Source organism: Heloderma suspectum, chromosome 1, assembly GCF_057233095.1.
Source record: "Heloderma suspectum isolate Gila_16-S chromosome 1, 16-S_ref, whole genome shotgun sequence".
Classification (NCBI taxonomy): domain Eukaryota; kingdom Metazoa; phylum Chordata; class Lepidosauria; order Squamata; family Helodermatidae; genus Heloderma; species Heloderma suspectum.
This window is the reverse complement of record NC_139458.1, coordinates 50,677,136-50,692,271: the sequence shown is the minus strand read 5'-3', so window position 1 is coordinate 50,692,271 and position 15,136 is coordinate 50,677,136. Positions and strand designations below refer to the sequence as shown.

General features: G+C 45.1%; 2 protein-coding genes across 7 annotated transcripts in view; one reads left to right on the top strand and one right to left on the bottom strand.

Moving 5' to 3' along the window:
• The window catches only part of ABCD4 (ATP binding cassette subfamily D member 4), a 36,991-nt gene extending 23,303 nt beyond the window's left edge, over positions 1–13,688 (bottom strand). For 2 of the 6 annotated variants that reach the window (XR_014788950.1, XM_084842504.1), the window contains exons 1-6: positions 13,468–13,584; positions 8,208–8,326; positions 7,952–8,079; positions 5,433–5,572; positions 3,154–3,270; positions 823–948 (exon numbers count right to left, since the gene is read on the bottom strand). Coding sequence is in view for 5 of the 6 variants with exons in the window: in XM_084842504.1 (XP_084698630.1) it covers positions 823–948; positions 3,154–3,270; positions 5,433–5,572; positions 7,952–8,079; positions 8,208–8,326; positions 13,468–13,502 (665 nt within the window). In the remaining variant the exon portion in view is untranslated. Of the gene's footprint in view, positions 1–822; positions 949–3,153; positions 3,271–5,432; positions 5,573–7,951; positions 8,080–8,207; positions 8,327–13,467 lie in introns of all 6 variants that reach the window. The other 4 variants (XM_084842483.1, XM_084842493.1, XM_084842514.1 and 1 more) reach the window with 4 other exon arrangements.
• Positions 13,689–14,236: 548 nt separating this feature from the next.
• Positions 14,237–15,136, top strand: part of VRTN (vertebrae development associated) — a 43,727-nt gene continuing 42,827 nt past the window's right edge. The window contains exons 1-2 of the mRNA XM_084842439.1: positions 14,237–14,430; positions 14,552–14,640. Coding sequence (XP_084698565.1) covers positions 14,612–14,640 — 29 coding nt within the window. The 5' untranslated portion in view covers positions 14,237–14,430; positions 14,552–14,611. The remainder of the gene's footprint in view (positions 14,431–14,551; positions 14,641–15,136) is intronic.

Here is a 15,136-nt window from a genome sequence, read left to right as displayed (position 1 = left end):
TTGGAAGGGGCCTAAAAGTCCAGCCCCCTGCTGGATTTGTAGCCTCCTGCTGGACAAGTCCAGCCTCCATCGAGTCCAGCCCCCTGCTCAATACAGGAAGCCTGATTCCCAGGTGGTCTCCCATCCAAGTACTAACCAGGGCTGACTCTGCTTAGCTTCTGAGATAAGATGAGATCGGGCACATCCAGCCAGGGACGTGGGTGTGAACATGCTGATCAGCAGTCTGGAACTGCCTCTGCCACTGTAAGCCATCTGGGCTGGTTGCCCATCTCTTAACAAGGCTTAAGTCAAGGAATTTCTCAACATAAATCCTCAGCGGTCCTTCTCCGCGAGTCCCTGCCAAAGGAAGTGAGGCGGGTGGCTACCAGGAAGAGGGCCTTCTCTGCTGTGGCACCCTGGCTGTGGAACAAGCTCCCTAGAGAGGTTCGCCTGGCACCTACATTGTACACCTTCTGGTGCCAGGCGAAGACCTTTTTGTTCTCCCAGTATTTTAGCATTTTAGCTTCCTAGTCTTTTAGCTTTGGTGTTTTAAACCTGTATTTTAAATCTCTGCATTGCTGCTAGGTTTTATTCTGGCTGTACTGTTATATTGTGGTTTTAAGTGTTCATATTTTATATTGTTTTATATTGCGCTTTGTGGTTTTAATTTTTGTGAACTGTGCAGAGAGCATTGGCTATTAGGTGGTACAGAAATGAAATAAATAAATAAATAAATACATCACAACCAACATTGGGGTACTAGTGTATGAGAAAAGGACTGCATCTATCACACTATTTTGGACTATAGTCAAACTGTTTATAAGACCTGCTGAATACACTCACCTGAAATCACCTTCCAGCTTCTCCTGGTGCACCAGCTTCGAAACGATGGGGCTCATTAGGAACTTGTTGACAATGGTCCCGATGATAAAATACCCAAAGATACTCACTGGGCCCAACCAGCCAGTGCTAAAAGGGAGAAATGGAGAGAGATTAGTAAACATGTCAATGATCCATCGGCTGGAGAACCGAGGACCACTGGGGGGCTGCACCTCCTGCTTCCCAGGAAGAACATCATCACGGGGGGAGGCCAACCTGGTCCTATACATCGGCCAGAGAGGGAGGAGCTGCAGGAAGCTCACTCCACCCCTCCCTGCTAGAAGGAACACGCAGCTCCAACTGACAATTCCCTGGGACTCATCCACCGGATGGAGAGCCGAGGGCCACCGGGGGACTGCACCTCCTGCCTCACAGGAAGAACATCATCACAGGGGGGAGATCAACCTAATACATTGGTCAGTGATGTGTTTGCTTTCCTTCCCCTCCTCCCTCCCAATCCCTTTTCCTTTTGTGTCGTGTCCTTTCGATTGTAAGCCTGAGGGCAGGGACTGTCTTCATGTTCATCTTTGTAAGCCACTCTGGGAGCCTTTTTAGGCTGAAGAGTGGGGTAAAAACGCCCTAAATAAATAATAAAGGCTACATGCCAATCTGTCAAAGGCTAATCTATGCTACAGTCCAGATGACACAGAAATAGCATGTTTTGCTATCATCATATTCGGAGGATTTACTAGCACTGTGTGACATAGGAAATAGCTCCATTTTAAAGTGGAGGAATTCTTCATCAATTCACTAAGCCCTAGTGCAGTTGAGATATGATGGCTGCAATGCTTCTTTAAGAAGCATCAGCTTAGCTTCAGATATTAAGTGCCCCAAACTCCACAAAACAGAAACCACAATTACAGCGTGCACCTTATTGCTGAGATTTTATCCTGTCAACCCACAACAGATTTTGTTCTGTCAAACCACAGTTGTGCCATTTTTAACAGTGAGCAAGCTCTTCCATCTAAATTGGCTTTCCCCAACCTGGTGCCCTCCAGATCAGTAGGATTACAACTCCCATAATCTGGGGATTATGGGAATTATAATCGAACACATCTAGAGGGCACCAGGTTGGGGAAGGCTGATCTGGACTGAAGTAGGGGAGACTGGACCTCAGTATGAACTGAGAATGAACTCAGCCCTTCCATCCTGTGCTGTACCATGCCCTTCTAATTCTGCCATTTATTGTACCATTTATGTCATTGCATCTTGGGAACAGGGTATGTAAATATATGACATTTAGTCATATATTTACATACCCTGTTCCCAAGATGCAATGACATTTTGAAAACATTTAAAGTTGCTGAACTAAAGCACGGCACACGCCTCTCTCGACCTGAGCCTACACAGACACTACGATCAACATCTGAGGCCTTCCTCCAATGGAAGATTGGAAGGCGGCAGCAAGGGAGAGGGCTTTCTCAGTGGTGGCCCCCTGACTCTGGAATGGAATGAGCTCCCCACTGAGGCCCACCTGGTGTTGACAGTGTCATCTTTTCGGCACCAGGTTAAGGCTGTCCTCTACTCCCAGGCATTTAATGAGATATGATGGGGCACTTATGTCAGCTGCCTTGAACAGGTCTATAATTAAAACTGTTTACTGAAATTGTTTTTACCTGTTTAAATTGTTTTAAATTTGGTATCTTAAAAATTTAGACTATGTTTTATCATAATGTTGTATTTTTCATGTTGTATAATGTTGTTGTTTGTATTTTTTGTGAATTGTTGTGAACCGCCCAGAGAGCTTCGGCTATTGGGCAGTATAGAATTGAAATAAATCATCATCATCACCATCCCTCTAAAAACTCCTCCCACTCCTCCTCCCATGATCCCATCTCAGCTGGCAATGAGTACAGCTTATGCCCCAGTACATTACAAAACAAGTAGCGCTGGTAATATGGGAAAGCAGAGGGGATACCACAAACACAGCAGCCCTGGTCTTTCCAAACCTTTCCTGCACTGTCTCTCTCTCTCACATCCAAAAACCCCATTGCTCCCATCCTTAGCTCCCCCTCCTCAGATCCATCCCTCCTACTTCACTTCTCTCACTCCAACGCATGCCCATATTTTGCCCCCCCCCCCCCCCCGCAACTCTCTTTTAATTGCTTGTCTTTCTACCCATCTTCCCTGCTCCTTCCCTGGTACACCTACTTCTCTCTAGAGGCTGTCCATTCACACCCTCTTAATACTATCATCAGTAGGCCAATTCAAAACATTGTGTGCAGGCAGGGAGGCATTCTTGGTCGCTGACTCCAGCCCTGGGGATTCCTTCCCCTAGGTCGAGACTACTCTTACCTGTAAAAACACTGATAGGTGTAGTAAACAAGTGTGAAGGGCGAAATGATCAGCTTACTGGCCATGGAGCTCAGCTGTTTGCAGAACCTCTCCACATCCTGACTGATTCGCTGGTCTCTGCCCAATAAAAAGAGAGCGTCAGTTGATATGCACCACTACGACAGCGACAGCAAAGCAGAACAAAAGCTAATGTGTTAGGGAAAACATGGCTTATTCACAGAGGGGGACAATGATGTAATTTTAGGGCTGGGTGTTTTTTTTTAAACTCGTACCTGGCACATGACTGCTGACAAACAGTATGTTGCCAGTCAGCTCATGGCAAGAGTACCAACTTGGCCACTGATACTTGTTGGAAAACTATTATCTTCTTCCTCATGTATTACAAGGCCCCACCCTCCAACCGAAAACCAGCACAGTTCTCGCCGCTCTATGGACAGGGATTTAAAGGAAAGAGACCCTCTCCTACACTGCACAGGGCAGCCCTCCCCAACCTGGTGCCCTCCAGATCTTTTGGACCACAATTTACACATTCCTGACCATTCGCCACACTGGCTGAGGCTGATGAGGGTTGAAGTCCAAAACATCTGGAGGGTACCAGGTTGGGGAAAGCTGGTGTAAATAGTCCAATTGTCAAGAACAATATTTATGCAACTTTCTACTGCTCTGATACTGTATTTTATTCCTTTGATTTTCTGTGAGCTCCCCAGAAAACATGTCATTGGGCAGCCATATAAATATAGTAAAATATATAAATATATGTTTCCAAAACATTATAAAATAAATAGGAAAAGGGAATGCCCTTTCCATTAAGGTCTACCTTGTGTCTAATGGAAAAGTGTGACAAACCAGTGTGTCTGCACCTCCAACCCTACGAGGTATGACAGGCTGCAAGACACCCTTTGTCTATATTCTTCAGAGGCAGACTGCCACCATGCAAGTATTAATAACTCTTAGCTTGCAGATGTGAGAAGACAGGCTTATATATATGAAGACAGACCCATCTTTCAGAACTTCCTTTAAATTTCTTAAAACCAGGTGTGTTTGCCAAGCAGTGCAACCTACATCTTTAGTTGGTTCTGGCTATCCATCCCAATTATTATGGTGAAAACCCCATCCACAAAGCAAGCATTGGGCTACAATCCTATACCCCCTTACCTGGGAGTAAGCGCCACTGAATTCAGTGGAACATACTTCTGAATAGGAAAGGAAAGGTTCCTCCTGTGCAAGCACTGGGTCATTACTGACCCCTAGAGGGACGCTGCTTGCGCTGGCGTTGTGGTTTGCCATTGCCTTCCCCAGTCGTGACTACCTTTCCCCCCAGCAAGCTGGGTACTCATTTTACCGACCTCGGTAGGATGGAAGGCTGAGTCGACCTGAGCCGGCTACCTGGGACCCAGCTTCCGCTGGGATCGAACTCAGGTTGTGAGGAGAGTTTCGGTTGCAATACTGCCGCCTACCACTCTGCGCCACACGAGGCTCACTTCTGAATAGACACATATATAATTATATTGCAACCCAAGGAGTGTCTCCATATATGTCAGATAGCCCCTTAATCAGACTGTGAGGTTGTTCAAGACCATCAGCAGGGGAGACAACCAAACTTTGTTTGGTTCCCCCACCCCCACATGCACTGGTCGCATGACCAGGATTACCCCAATTACCCACATCACAAGTTGCCGTGTCATCCGAACCTGGTGTGGGCGTAGTGCATTTTCACCACTCCACAATCCATACTGCAAGCAGTGGGTTGGAGGGTGGCTGAAAATGCACTATAGCTGCGCCGGGTTCAGATGACGTGGCAACCCACGACACAGCCTGGGTAATTAGGGTGCCCCGGTCGTGCGACCAGCACGACTGATCGTCCGAACGCAGTCTATATTTTAACAAAAAATCCCCATGATCTTTGCTTTTCCTCTCTGAATTCTTGCACTGGGTTCATATTTGCTGAGAAACATTCTGTCCCAATATGAACATAGTGGTCCAAAAACTGCTATCAAAGCAATATGAGGAAATGAATTGTTGCATTTTAGAGTTTTCATTTTAGTTTCTTTTAAATATAGCGCCTGGAGTACAGAAATTAAATATAGTGCCTGGAGTACAGTAAAATCACAAAGCATGTGATTTTTAAAAAAACATATCGAACTACCTCCCTGCGACTCTGAGGAAGTGTCCATGGACACTCAGAGGAAAAAAGGAAGCAGGACCACCCACATATGTGCAGCACAAGCCAGCAGGCTAGAAAGCAACAGAAACAGCAAAGAAGATGCCCAGCCACCTACGGATTATCGATTTCCTGGTGAAGCATATTCAAGGTATAATACACTTGGCCCTGAAAGTAGTAACCATGGAGGTATTCAGTGAGAGTCTTCCTCCAGCTCACATACATCAGGCTGCAGATGAACTGGTCAAAACTCCTCAACTGAGAAAGAGGAGAGAGAGAGAGAAGTGAAACTCAAAAATGGGGGAGGGGAGAGAGTGATAATATGACTGAAACATTCAGCAGAGGAAATCTCTGTGGTCAAATGGCTGCATTTGCTGAAGGAGTCCCAAGCTCTCCGTCTGGCAGCATGTAGCGGACTATGCCACTCCACCCTTAGGGATCTCTTAGGAGTCACCAACAATGGAATAGTATCACAAGGAGTTTCACTCATCACTTCATGCAGTGGTGGCAAACCCATCACGAGTCAAGTCCACAGTATTGCGCAGTACCATTCTAGTACGCACTACAGTACAAATGCGCCCCCCATCCCAGGGTATCTTAGTGTGGTTTCACTTCCAGACTACTGAGCAGGTAACAGCATAGCCCAGGAGACGCTTGGCAGCAATTTAGGCCTTCTTCAATCTGTGCCTAGGTCTGTGGGCCCTCCTGCTCCTGTTCAGGCATGCCACAGCCACCGCTCCCTGTGCCGCTTGTGGCAGACATGCTGCAGGTGAGCCATCCCAGACTTAATGTATTAGGGCCGGCTGAAACATTACTGATTGATACATTACCTTCGACCAGTGATATGTACATTTAACAGTTCACACAACTGCCACATAGTGTAAACCATAAAATGTATGGCAAGCCATAAAACCAGAGATCAACTTCCTTGACTGAGGATTTCCTAGTTCTTATCACATGCCCTGACCAAGGCAACTGTGCATTACATGCATTCCCTCTCACCACATTGCTTACCCACGGGGCCCATTCCCATAAAAAGTTAAGTCTAGCCTGGGCACATATTAACATGGAAGAAATTCCCACTGAAATAATTTTGACTTTACAAAGAAGATGGCCCTTCAACTATCAATATATTAAAAAATATATAAATGCATACAACTGCATAAAACAGGGATGGAGAACCTCCAGCCCTCTGGGGTTCCCCATTTGGCCTGGCAGGTTCTTCCCTGGCCTTGCCCCCTCTGTTATGGAGGGAAAAGCTTGTATCGTAAGAACATGAGAAGAGCCATGCTGAATCAGACCAAAGGCCCATCTAGTCCAGCATTCTGTTCACACAGCGGCAGACCAGCTGTTACCCAGGAACCCACAAGCAGGACACGAGCACAACAGCACCCTCCCAACCATGTTCCCCAGTATCTCCAATCAGCAGGTGATTAGAGATAAGTTCTTTTGCCTTAACACTAAAAAAGGCTCCTGTTCTTCATGCTTAGCAGGGGAAAGCACTTATCTCTGATCATCTGCTGATCAGAGATCAGAGCTTTTCCCTGCGGAGAAGAGACAGGGGAGGAAACCGCTGGACGATTCAGTCCTGTTTCCTGCAGAGGCTTGCCCTGCTTACTTCTGAGTAGACACGATGCTCAAGCTTACTTCTGAATAGACATGTATAGCCTTAGTGTTTGGGATGCTATTTGAAAGTGCTGCTGAGTGATTCAGTCTTGGTTACTTCTGAGTAGACATGCAGAGGTTAGTGTTGCTTGTCAGTAGACATGTTGCTCATGCTTTCTTCTGAGTAGATATGCTTCCTACTATAAAATGGGCTTAATGGAACTTCCCTGTGGCCCTGCCCACCATTGGAACCTGGCCCCCAGGAGCTTTTCCAAAATGGAATCTGCCCCTCAGCGCAAAAAATGCTCTCTACCACTGGTTAAATAGTGTTTGTCCATTAGGTAATCTTTTCTAGTAAAGTCATATGCATATGTATATTTGCAACTGGGTGTTGTTTGTTTCAGGTGGTGCTAGGAGTATTTTAGAAGCATATACTTCAAAATGAATGAATAAAATGGTTTCCTGCATTTCAAAATCTCCCTGGAGATACAAACTGCATGATACTGTCAGTTAAAGGCATACATGGCATCATTAACACAAGCAGATTTGGAGGGGACAAAGTCCAAAAATTATTTAATCCAGTACAAGGGTACACATATTACGCTGCTAGTTCTATGCACTTCTATTCAAATACAGAGGAACCTGTGTGTACATGTGAGAATAAGGGCCAAAGTATATGTTACGTTAAATCACATTAAAAAAAAAAAAAACTGCTCCCAAAGGTTTACCAGAAATGTAAATGGCACCTGAGGAAGGGGCAAGTTTTGGTGGGAAACCAGGGCAGAACCCTGATCCAGACTGAGAGTGGTGTGCCAGATTGGGGCTCTGCTGGCTGCTTCCCTTCAAAATAAAAGTGGCAGAATGAAGCATGCTTTTTTAAAAGTATGATTAATGTACCATGTAGTTTGGCCCTCAGGATAAACATATCATGTGTGCACAGAGCAAACCAGTATGAAACGTATCACATGTGTTCCAGCCTCCTTTCCAACAAAGAAAGGTGATCACTCTGTTTTAAGAAAATATTTCCCTTACCATAGAGTTCAATACAATGAGAATCAGAGCAACTGCTGTGACTTTCTGGAATCCATAAAAGTCTTTGTTCCCCAGAACTCCATAATACTGGCTGGGGATCAGTCCCACCTGGTAGATGACCAGCTGTTCTAGGGGAGGTAAGAGGGAGGGGGAAGGATGAGCTCTAAGGGTGTGCTGGTATAAGAAGAGAATAGTTAATGGAACATGACAAAAGGAAGTACTCAGTATTGTTCTTCTTAGCTGTCTACTCACTTACCCAACAGGGCAACTACAAGCAAGGTTAGGAACATCAGCACATTCTTGGAGGAGTATGTAGGAAATAAAATTGTTTGAATCTTTAGAAAACGCCAGAGGAACTGCTGGTCCAGCCGGGGCCTGGAAGAGACCGATAACAAGAACAGAAGGGATATAAAGCTAGCAAACAATCATTACCACACAAATACCCAGCTCTGCCCAAGTCAGACTGCTACCCCGAAACTGAAGCCAAATGAAATTCTGGAATAGTATCTTTAGAACAGGAATGGGAGCAGTAAGGAGGGGGGTGGGGGTTCATTCTGATACTTCAAAAGTAGCCTCCTATGGTCATGAAGAATCTTCTCCATATTTGATAGGAATCTTTCTGTTGAAGACCAGAGGTAGTATCAACATATCAAAGCACTATAGAAAAGAGAGGCAAAGGTTGGTAGATGGGTCTTGATTCCATGCTCAAGACAAGGCTGCGAGCAGATTCAGACAAGAAAGCCATGAGGCATTTTCACAAACCCTTCCTTCCAGGAGCTTCCTGCACTGTACGTGGGGAATATGGCAAAACCAGCGTTTTGTACAGTAGCACAGAGGGTCCCACACATACTAGTAAAATACAGAGATCTACAGGAATTATCTATACAACTTGGAAATAACATAATCTGTTTTATAACTTGATATTTCAGCAAATTTTCTGAGCCTAAAATTAAAACTTCCACAACTTAAACTTAAACTCCTTTAAGCGTCTTTGCCACAACTCCTTTCCTCCATTCTCTTCAAGAAAATTGGAGATCTCAAGGGAACGTTTTGTGCAAAGACGGGCATGATAAAGGACAAAGAAGGCCAGGGACCTAACAGAAGCAGAGGAGATTAAGAAGAGGTGGCAAGAATACACAGAAGAACTATACAGGAAAGATCTGAATGTCCCTGATAGCCATGATAGTGCGGTCACTGAACTTGAGCCGGACATCCTAGAGAGTGAAGTCAAGTGGGCCTTAGGAAGCATTAGTAACAACAAAGCTAGCGGAGATGACAGTATTCCAGCCGAGCTATTTAAAATCCTAAAAGATGATGCTGTTAAAGTGCTGCATTCAATATGCCAACAAATCTGGAACACTCAACAGTGGCCGCAAGACTGGAAAAGGTCAGTTTACATTCCAATTCCAAAGAAGGGCAACGCCAAAGAGTGTTCAAACTACCGCACAATTGCGCTCATTTCACATGCCAGCAAGGTGATGCTCAAAATCCTACAAGCTAGGCTTCAGCAGTATGTGAACCGAGAACTACCGGAAGTACAAGCTGGGTTTAGAAGAGGCAGAGGAACTAGAGATCAAATCGCCAACATTCGCTGCATCATGGAGAAAGCATGAGAATTCCAGAAAAACGTCTATTTCTGCTTCATTGACTATGCTAAAGCCTTTGATTGTGTGGATCACAACAAACTGTGGCAAATTCTTAAAGTGATGGGAGTACCAGACCACCTTACCTGTCTCCTGAGAAACCTGTACGAGGGTCAAGAAGCAACAGTAAGAACCAGACATGGAACAACCGATTGGTTCAAAATTGGGAAAGGAGTACGACAAGGCTGCATATTGTCACCCTGCTTATTTAACTTATATGCAGAGTACATCATGAGAAATGCCGGGTTGGATGAATCAGAGGTCGGAATTAAGATTGCTGGGAGAATTATCAACAACCTCCGATATGCAGACGATACCACCCTAATGGCAGAAAGCGAAGAGGATCTAAAGAGCCTCTTGTTGAGGGTGAAAGTGGAGAGTGCAAAAGCTGGTTTGAAACTCAACATTAAAAAAACGAAGATCATGGCATCTGGCCCCATCACTTCCTGGCATATGGAAGGGGAAGAAATGGAAGCAGTGACAGATTTTACTTTCTTGGGCTCCAAGATCACCGCAGACGGTGACTGTAGCCATGAAATTAAAAGACGCTTGCTCCTTGGGAGGAAAGCTATGGTCAACCTAGACAGCATAGTAAGAAGCAGAGACATCACCTTGCCGACAAAGGTCCGTCTAATCAAAGCTATGGTTTTCCCAGTAGTAATGTATGGCTGTGAGAGCTGGACTATAAGGAAGGCTGAGCGCCGAAGAATTGATGCTTTCGAACTGTGGTGCTGGAGAAGACTCTTACGAGTGCCCTGGACTGCAAGGAGGTCAAATCAGTCCATCCTAAAGGAAATCAACCCTGAGTGCTCATTGGAAGGACAGATACTGAAGCTGAAGCTCAAATATTTTGGCCACCTAATGCGAAGAGAAAACTCCCTGGAAAAGACCCTGATGCTGGGAAAGACTGAAGGCAAAAGGAGAAGGGGACGGCAGAGGATGAGATGGCTAGATAGCATCACGGATGCAATGAATATGAACTTGAGCACGCTCCGGGAGAGAGCGCAGGACAGGAAGGCCTGGCGTGCTATGGTCCATGGGGTCACGAAGAGCCGGACACGACTGAACGACTGAACAACATTTCCTACTTCTGCTTCAAGAAACCTGCACCACCAGCATCTAGGAAAATATATCTATCAGATGTCACCAATACTGATTTTCTTAAATTACTTCCAACTCTGAATAAGAAAGGCTGCACTGGACAGGAAATAACCCACTCTTTCCTACTCTTTAACCACAATGATGAGCACAACTGTGTGGTTAAAGCATTTTTAAGGAGTAAATTATCTATTTTAGGTAATCCCAGATAGAGTATGCACCCTTAAGACATCTGCCCTCCATCCCAGGGATATTCTCAGTTCCTCACCTACATGCTGCTACACCTGTTCTCAAACACTTATTGCAGATTATTTACCCCTCAGCACCCAAGCCACCCTTTGGGTAGTCTCAAGCAGATGAGCGTAAAGATGAACTCACTGCAGTGTGGTGGCGGCTAAAAGACCAAGCTATGAATCAGAAAGGCCCTGGGAGGAAGGTTTCACATGAACCTTACCATGTTGAAAATGCAGGAGGGAGCTTTCAGGGCCATACAGCCTAGCCCCACCTCTGGCACAGCGTCCTGGATTTTTACGAAATAGCCGATTTTGCTTTAGAAGACTTGCTGGGAAGGCTACAGAGAAATTGCTAACCCAGCTCTCTTAAAACAATATAAGGCACCTTATTATGAAATGCAAATGCCAAATGTTTAGTGATAATTAAGAATTTGAAAACATAAATAAGTAAAAAGTAGTAACTACATTTAATGGAAGACACACAAACACACAAGCAGGTTCACAATGAATTCTGGGTAACTGGCATAAAAAACAGTTGTGTCAAGATGATCAGGATGGTATACAATGAGAAAATGCCGAGTTAAAGCTCTATCACTTGGGCCAAAGAGTTATTTGAGCGTGTGAGACTGTATTATTCCAGGTCAAAAGTTTTTGCTTATCAATTAATGAGCAAAAAATATTGTGTATGGTATACACATCAAAAAGCTCGATGTACAGATGTCTAGAAAAATGTATAGACTTTGGTTTAGCTTGCAAATTTTGAGCAAGGAGTTATCTTCTCAAGGATATGATTCAATATTAATCTAACTTGATTAATTACACACACACGGGCCTATTTTGTCTGTTTTAATCTTGCAGAAATATTAAGAATGAGATAATTAAGACTATGAGTGCAGGGAGAGTAGATATTAGCTATGAAGTAATTTCTACACAAAAAGGTGTAAGTATTGCTGATATTGGAATGAGGTAGCTTCTTATTAGAAGCTCATCAGGCCTGCGTAGCTGCTGTCAGCTGAGTAGCCAATTGAAAATGGAATGGGAAACTTTGCACTTAGAATGAGTTCTCTCCTTTTTAAGCTATGAGCAGCATTATTATTAGTAGAAAGGCAGCCTTGTTCAACCTGGTGTCCTCCAGATGTGTTGGACTGCAACTCCCATAATCCCCAGCTAGCATGGTCAATAGGAATTATGCCATTCTGGCTGGGAATTAGGGGAGTTGCAGTTGTGGCACATCTGGAGGACACCAGGCTGAGGAAGGCTGCCGAAAAGATTTCATTTCACTTCAGAGGTTGTGAGGGCAGAACTAGAGGCGTGGGCATATGATAGCGTAGGTACCCTCTGGTACTCCTCACCCCTAAGCCTTCTCCCTTTTCTACATCTTGATACCTAATACACAATTTCCAGAGGGTTAGCTACGTTAGTCTGTTGCAGCTAAAGCAAGAGCCTTGTGGCATGCTGGAATCATAGAGTTGGAAGGGGCCATTAACACTACACCTGGTAATCAGCTCACCATTGCAAGGATGCTTGTGCTATCATCCAGCAACTGTTTCATGAATGACCACTGTAAATTAGGTAATTATCAATCTGTACTGTCAGCATTTCAACTCTCTCTGACCAGTTACAATTCCACCCCCACTCCTCATGTGTGCATTTATTCTCGTAACTCTGGAGAACACTTTATACAACTGACTAGTGACCTGGTTATCTAAGGTACCATCTGTCTTGCTATGAACGTACCTGATCTGCAGGAGAGGCCCTTTTGAGGGCACCATGGCCCACAGAGACCTATTTGTCTGCAATGCGTGAAAGGGCTTTCTCCCCTGTTGCTCCCAAACTGTGGAATGTGCTGCCTCAAGAACCACAATTGGCCCCCACTCTCTTGGCTTCCAGAAAGGGTGTAAAGGCACATCTTTTCCATTTAGCCTTGTAAAATGTGTAGGTTGTAATGTTTGAATAGTTTTTATTGTGTTTTTCTTAATGTTCTTGATGCAAGGCTTTATCGTTAAGGCGGTATATAAAGGTTAATAATAAAATAAATGGCTGGTGCTATTTATTGCTTTTATTATTGTGTTTTTACCTTTGTTTTTATAAGTTTTGTTTAAATCTGGATTGTATTGTTAGCCGCCTTGATCACCATTTTTGGCGAGAAAGGTGGGATACAAATAAGTAAATAAGTAAATAAAATGAAGTGGACTCTTAACGCAGGAAAACTTGTGCGATAATAAACGTGTTTGGGTAAAATCCGAATTAAGTCCTACTTAGAGTAGATCCACTGAAATGAATGAGACCGGAGTTAGTCACGACTACCTTAAGTCCCATTCATTTCAATGGGTCTACTCTAAGTAGGGCTTCCGTTGCATTTTACCCTTTGTATTTAAGGTGCCACAAGACTCTGCGTTGGTTTTCCTCATAAATCACCTCCACCCGCTCTTTTGCTCCCTCTGAGCCACCGGCGGCAGCTGCCACGATCTCTCCTTGCCCCCTCCCCTCTTTAGGTCGGAGCCCCGCGCCCGCCCCTCCGCGGTCGATCCAAAGGGCTCACCGGCCACTCCCCAGCGCCGCTCTCCCGGGAGCCATGAATGAGCCGAGACCGGAGAAGGAGCTCCGCCAAGCCCCGCGTCAGAAGCTCGCCCAGCGGGGCAGAGTCCAAGAGAACCGCTCCCTGCCCGCTCGGCCGCCCCCACCGCCGCGCACGAAGTGTGGATGAATATTCATCGCCTCTCTTGATTATTCATAAGCGCCCGCGACTGCCCCCCCCCCGACAGAAACCATAGAGTCCGCTAACCCACTGAGAGAGATCGGCCACCGTCGGTTGCGGAGCGGGAATAGAGTCGCGGCAGCGCGGCTAGAGCAGCTCCAGGGGAAAAAGGCGGAGCTCAAAACATGGCCCCTTCTCAGTGTCAAGCGCTGTTTTCTATCTCTGTGGCTGAACATGATCATTGCTAAAGCGGCTTCCACTAGAAACGAAAGAGAGGGTAGCTAGAAAGGGAGTCTTCCCCGCTCTCCAGATAGAGGCTACTACAGTCTCCATGGATTTAAGCTATACCGCCGGTTGCAGTACTATCCTCCATGTGCGGGGAATCGCAGAGGTGGAAGCCCATAGGATAGCGTTGCTTGCATTACGAAGTAGCAGGACCACCGAGTTTTCAGAACAAACCCTTATTTATAAACACAACAAACTAATGCTCTACGTTCTTGTTTTTACCTTCTTGCTTTCAGCACTCTCAGCAAAACTACCTTAACTTAAAAAAAAAAAAAACCAATCCCCAAATCCACCCCACCCCAAAGCCAATGAGGGAGCAGCTTCCTTCAGTCAGCAACAGAACTCTTTAGGGTAAGGACGCAATCCTATGCATGTTTGGACAGAAAGAAGCCTACAGCTCCCAGCATGCCCCAGCCAGCCAGGCTGGCTGAGACATTCTGGGAGTTGTGGACTTCTTTCTGTCTAATCATGCATAGGATTGCACCCTGAAGAACCCATTTATTTCAGGGTACCAACGAAAAGGTAACACTGCTTACGTCCCGATTTTTTTAAAAACCAAAGTATAATGAAAGTAATACTGTTTTATTTGAGCGTTCACATTAATTTCTCTGTAATTCCATCCCTTTTGCCCCGCACATGGAAGATTCTAGAAATTGTTATCGGAACCGGAAACGAGGTCCTGGTGGAATTCTTGTGCGGCTCCATGTTGAGAGAGACACAGAGAGAAGGAAAGTAAGTAGAGCTCCTTCTACTGACTTAAATGTGCATGCACAGTGATGACCCAGGATACAAAAAATCCTGAATAATGTTCAGCGTGGGTTATTATCTGGGCATGTGGGAAGCACAGATTTTCTCACGACATGTTTTCCCCAGACTTAAAGGTTCAAAAATGCACATCAATTCCTTCGAAGGTTATAAATTTGATGCTAGCACCTTGCGTAGTAGGAGGGAGTTTAGCAACATTATTCTCTCCGTCCTTTAAAAAAGGTGTGTGTGTGTGTGTGTGTGTGTGTGTAGAGAGTTCTTGTTTGTACGTTACATTTACTACTATTAAGTCCCAGTGATTTCCTTCCCCAAGAATCTGGACTACACATTCGTAAACTAGGACTGCAGTCCTATACACTTCCTTGGGAGTAAGTCCTATTGAATTTAACGGGGCTTACTTCTGAGCCGACATGTATAGGATTGTAATGTGAGCTAAGGAAAGGGGCTTCCTTCCATTTGCCCA